Below are 5,648 nucleotides of genomic sequence, written 5' to 3'. Positions count from 1 at the left end.
TGTCGCTTCCTGCTTCATAGGAGCGGCTCGGTTTCGTTCATTACGACCGGTGTGTGCAGGAGTTTATAATGGTTATTATTTGAAGAGACCAGCAGAGATTCGGAGTTGAGGAGGCTTGAACCTCCTTCGTCTTCTCAGCTTCTCAGCACTCGGTACTCTCAGTCACTGAATTACAGTAAGTAAGTGAGACTTGTTTGAATACGAGCAAACACAGGCTGTTATACCGTTTTATTTAAAACCCATTTTATTTGCATTTTTAGATTGAATACATTTATTTATTTAGGGGGTTACTGGATACTGTTTATAATAGAAAAACACCTGTTTAGTGCCAGGTATTAAGATGCATGAGTCTTACAGTAAACAGAGAGGATAAATTATGCTTTTTGGTGATGTATGCATGGTTATTTCCACAGGTATGTGTGTTTTGTAATAAGTCCTGGGTTTTGATAAAGTGAGCTAATATTTTATCTTATTCATCAGTGTGACGGGAGAAGTCACCTGGCTGGTTGTTGCTGCTTTCAGCCTCAGTCACATCCAGTCAGGTGACACTCAGAAGGTGTATATGTGTGAGAGATGCCTGTCATTTGTCACTTACAATATGTCAGTATGCAAAGGATGGCTTTTGTGAAATGAAAAAGCACAAACAAAGGAAATGGTCAGGTGATTTTGTCTTTCAGCTGTAACCTTGTGTTTACCCTGGATGCCATTCAGCAGACAGCACATGACATGTGGTTCAACGTGATGTTTATTTCCTCTGCAGAAATGCATTTGGCCGTGCTCGTATTTGCCTCGGTGCTCCCTGTGACCACCTTAGCCCTGGACAATGGAGTAATGAGGACCCCTCCCATGGGCTGGTTGGCATGGGAACGATTCCGCTGTGATATTGACTGTGACCATGACCCCAAGAACTGCATCAGGCAAGGCGACACAATATGAACATTGCACACTGTAATCTCACTGGAGCTTCTATTAAACATAATAGTCTTGGGCTGAATTTTGCTGTTGGAAATATTAATTATCAAGATTATGAATTACTAACATATAAAACACCGTGAGTTAAAGCATTAAGCTGCTACACTTCAGTGTCACTAACTTTTTCATATGATGAAATTCAAAAAAGCCATTCTGAACTGGCCCTTTATGTGATAGCAGAACTGGAATAAGTAAATATAATCAATATCTAGCTTTTCTAGTTATATGCTGTGAGATATGATCTTTAGATATGTAAATGAACTGTGTGGGCTTTTAGTAGATTAACGTTCATGCGAAACATCCTGTTTCAGTTGCTGGGTGTGGAGCTCTGAAAGCCAAACCAGTTTTGTGGAAATTAAAACAATAGTCAGTGAACAGACTTCACCAATGTACATTAAACAATGTGCATTTGTAAGTGATCAACAGATGTTCTAATAGAAACAGTATCATTTAAAGTCCTTTAGATGTCTGTTTTATCTTGCTCCCTTTTTCTTTTTATTTTGAAAGAGCTCTCTTTTGCCAATAATATCTTTGCTCATCAATTCAAGAACCTCTCCTTTTTACACTGACAGTAGTCACCAATTTTAAGCCAAATATATTAAACAAGTGACAGTGACATCATTGAAATGCATTCCTTAAGTATTTGCTAATGGAAATATTTATTCCACCTTCTAATGAGACATTTCTGTCTTTCCTCCAGTGAGAATCTGTTCATCGACATGGCAGACAGACTCTCAGAGGACGGCTGGAGGGAACTTGGGTACGTCTATGTGAACATAGATGACTGCTGGTCCTCCATGGAGAGAGACAAGGAAGGCCGGCTGCAGCCTGACCCAAAGAGGTATGGGATACACACACACACACACACACACACACACACACACACACACACACACACACACACACACACACACACACACACACACACAGCCGTTGTTCCTAGTGCAAACACTAATCCTGCAAGTCAATAAAACTGTTAAAAGCAGGTATGACAATGTGACAGTCATGCAATCATATGACTAACAAAAAACATTAATCAGTAACTTCAACAGTATGCACTGTAACTGAATGAACCTGTTTAACATGCAGAATCAGCATAAGTGTAATAAAAACAATTGCCTTTGACTTCCCTGACAGGTGGATATTACAACAGGCGATGAACGAATCAAGTCATATAAAAAAATCAAGCTATAGTTATTCTCATAGAAAAACAACTGTTGGCTTTTATGAGGCAGAACTTCCCTGTCTGAGTGGATATACGTATGTATTAGTAGAGGTGTAACTATTGGCAACATAAGATTTTATTACAGTGCCTGGGGCTGTGCTGTGATTTAATTAAACGTATGTCTTCTCAGTCTTTGATAATATTCAACTTAATGAAAGAGACATGAATGAAACATTTAGAGTGGTTTCTCTGCTGCCTACTATAATTTACATAAAACAAAAGTAGTGCTTTATAGGTTGAGATGAAAACCTTCTATTGAATGACACAATTGTTTCATCTGTCAATGTTTTTGTGCACTTCGGTATAACATCGTAACACTTTCCTTTATCACACTTAACCCAGATTCCCGGGAGGCATCCACAAGTTGGCACGCTACATGCACGACAGGGGTCTCAAGCTGGGGATCTACGGGGACATGGGCACACACACCTGTGGGGGCTACCCTGGCACCCCACTGGACAAGATCAAGATAGATGCTCAGACCTTTGCTGACTGGGAGGTGGATATGTTTAAATTTGATGGCTGTTATTCTAATGCCACTGAGCAGGAGCAGGGTAAGAGCTGACAGGACTTTTACGTTGTTTTTATCCCGATGTTTCTGATTTGATCTTGACTGATACTCGTCCCTCTCTTGGACAGGTTACCCTCTCATGTCAAAGGCTTTAAACGCTACAGGCCGTCCCATTGGCTACTCCTGCAGCTGGCCCGCCTACCAGGGTGGCCTGCCACCGAAGGTATAATCAGGATGTCTTCAACGAAAACATTTCCCCCCCCAGCGGAACTAGACTCTGTTTTGAGGATTATTAATGTATTACTTACATTTAAATTTTTTGACATTGTAATACTGATTTATGTTTACAGGTAAACTACACTCAGTTGGGTGAGATCTGCAACCTGTGGCGTAACTATGGCGACATCCAGGACTCTTGGGACAGTGTCCTGAACATTATTGACTGGTTCTTTGAAAATCAGGATGTTCTGATACCTGTAGCCGGCCCTGGAAGATGGAACGACCCTGATATGGTCTGGTTAACTGACATAATAACTGACAACACATTCCTGTATTTGCTGTTTACTATATAGACTGTTGGTAAGGGTTAGAACCACCAATCGTAAAGTTAAAGAAAAGTTAAAGAAAAACTCCAAAATTCTACTTTTTCATGTCATCTTCCTCAGTTGTCTGTTTTGGATTTCCACAGCTGATAATTGGTGACTTTGGCCTCAGCATGGACCAGTCCCGTGCTCAGATGGCTCTGTGGGCAATTATGGCCGCTCCTCTTTTCATGTCCAATGACCTGCGCACCATCAGCAGTGGGGCCCGCAGCATCCTGCAGAACAAAATGGCCATCAGCATCAACCAGGACCCGATGGGCGTTCAGGGAAGACGAATTGTTAAGGTGACACCATTTGCATGGATCTTAAAGCTTCTTGCAAGATGAAAAAAAAAATTTTAATTAAAATTTAAAATGGAAATTACATGAGGAGAGTTTTGACTCCTCTCTATCCTCAGTTTTATTCTTTCATGTCTTATTCTTACTGTCATTTATTCACGTTTTCATCAATTTCTTTCTGCCAGGAGAAGAGTGGCATTGAGGTGTTCTGGCGCCCCCTGTCAAGCAATGCTAGTGCCTTGTTGTTCTTCAGTCGTCGTAATGACATGCCCTACCGCTACCAGACTTCCCTGAGTAAACTCAACTACACCACCGGCAGCTACAAGGTATGTCTTTAAAGTCTTCTAGACAGTCACACGACGTCAGTTGTTGCTGATGGTTTTGGCCACAGCTGTCTATCCTTGATCCATTAATATTTACATTACACATAAATAAGAGTATTCTTCCTAATCATCAATTCAACATACATTTTTAAGCAGATGATACAGTTTTATACACGCTAGCTATACACCACAACCCAGACTTATCTTCAGTCTTTCTTTGATGATTTCCAGTTATCACTTCTTAATCATAGACTTTTTCTAATGCAGATAAGACCAAGTATGTGGAGCTTTTCACTTCCACCAGTGTCACTGACTATTCTGCTATACATAAAAACTTAAACTGCCATTAAATGGTACACATATCCCTCTTCCTGAGTCATACAATTACTTAGGAATTTGGCCTGACGGCATTCACAGCATGTCATTCAAAATTCAGATGAAAAAATGTCTGTCTAGAAGAAGAAGTCTGGCGGTCTTCTTGGCAGAACACATTTCTGGTGTTGTGCACCTTTTGAATAGGATTCATTCTAATACTGTCCTCAACCTAGATTTGTTCATTACTCCTGAAGATCTTAAAACTTTATTATCTGATGTTTTTATGACTCTGTTGTAAAATTAAATTGAATTAATTTGTTGCAAATTTACAACAGCATTGCTCCACTCGACACACATGATTAATAATACCTGTCTGGATTTTGTAGTTTTAACTAAATACATGAATATAGCAGGAGAATCACTCACTTCATCCTTCTGTTTTCTTTCTACTCTTCCTCAGATCTTTGATGTGTTCACTGGCAAGACCACGATGCTGAAAGACTCCACTGACTTTGTGGTGTCAGTGAACCCCACAGGTGTGGTCATGTGGTATGTCTCTCCACCTGCCAAACTGAACCTCCACCAGTTCTACAACGGTGGCAAACTCCGGGGATCTGCCCGCAATGATGATGCTGAAAACACCATTCCTCGTGTCTTTCTGTGACCGCTCACTGTCTTAACTTCATTGTCTAACAATCAAATCACAGTTTCAGCCTCAGCGCAGTGGCTCCTGTGTTAACTGATGAGACCTCACATGTTCATCGTCTAGTGCTCAAAGGACTGCTACTATTAGCCAAAAGTGCCAATGACGAAGACAGGTTGTCATAAGAGCATGGCACTATCTTTTCTAAGTAATGAAATCACTGTGAGCATCCAGATATGTCAGTAATCTGAAATTATCTGTGATCCTGGAAATTTTGCACCTGCAGCATCAGCACTGATCAAATAAAAGGGTTACTTCACAGAGTAGGATGACGAAGGCCACTGCCATGCAAGCTTTTCAGAACGATGTTTACATTTAAATTTTGCTTTATTTCAAGGATAATTGTTTTATTCTGTCAAGATCCAGATGTTGCACTGCTCAGGAAAATTTTCATGACTATGTTTAAGAAATGAAAATGGTTTTTGTAAGAAATTCTGTAAATGTATTCATTGAATAAAATACGTTTCAATCAAAAAGCTGTTTGTTTCAATACATTTTGAAGCATTTAGGTGCAGTTCTCATTAGTCACTGGGGCATCTTGCATTACTTCATCAGACCTTTTAAAGAATTGTAACAGAGCAGCACAGCGCTGCTCTTGCAGGGACTTTCAGACCTTCACCTATCAGTGACTACATGCTACTTTAGCACTCTATTCACTCTTACGCACACTATTATGGACAATTAGACATTTTACTGGAGTGGCCTTAACCCAAAAACCT

At 40.2% G+C, this 5,648-nt stretch overlaps 1 protein-coding gene across 2 annotated transcripts; it reads left to right on the top strand.

The window, feature by feature from the left end:
* Window positions 1-5,399, top strand: LOC111239406 (alpha-N-acetylgalactosaminidase-like). 2 transcript variants are annotated; one of them, XM_022769283.1, is made up of 9 exons: window positions 1-175; window positions 761-917; window positions 1,673-1,813; window positions 2,540-2,751; window positions 2,837-2,931; window positions 3,059-3,220; window positions 3,397-3,594; window positions 3,774-3,914; window positions 4,687-5,399. In XM_022769283.1, exons 2-9 carry the CDS (start codon window positions 763-765, stop codon window positions 4,888-4,890), a joined length of 1,308 nt encoding a protein of 435 aa, XP_022625004.1. In that variant the 5' UTR covers window positions 1-175; window positions 761-762; the 3' UTR covers window positions 4,891-5,399. The 2 variants fall into 2 exon arrangements, with proteins under 2 accessions (XP_022625004.1, XP_022625013.1); XM_022769292.1 differs by having other exon boundaries at window positions 1-179.
* Window positions 5,400-5,648: the final 249 nt, after the last annotated feature.

This window comes from Seriola dumerili, unplaced genomic scaffold (genome assembly GCF_002260705.1).
Source record: "Seriola dumerili isolate Sdu_G_001 unplaced genomic scaffold, Sdu_1.0 BDQW01000025.1, whole genome shotgun sequence".
NCBI classification, from domain to species: domain Eukaryota; kingdom Metazoa; phylum Chordata; class Actinopteri; order Carangiformes; family Carangidae; genus Seriola; species Seriola dumerili.
Note: the sequence above shows the minus strand (reverse complement) of the source record. Positions and strands in the feature narration are given on the sequence as shown.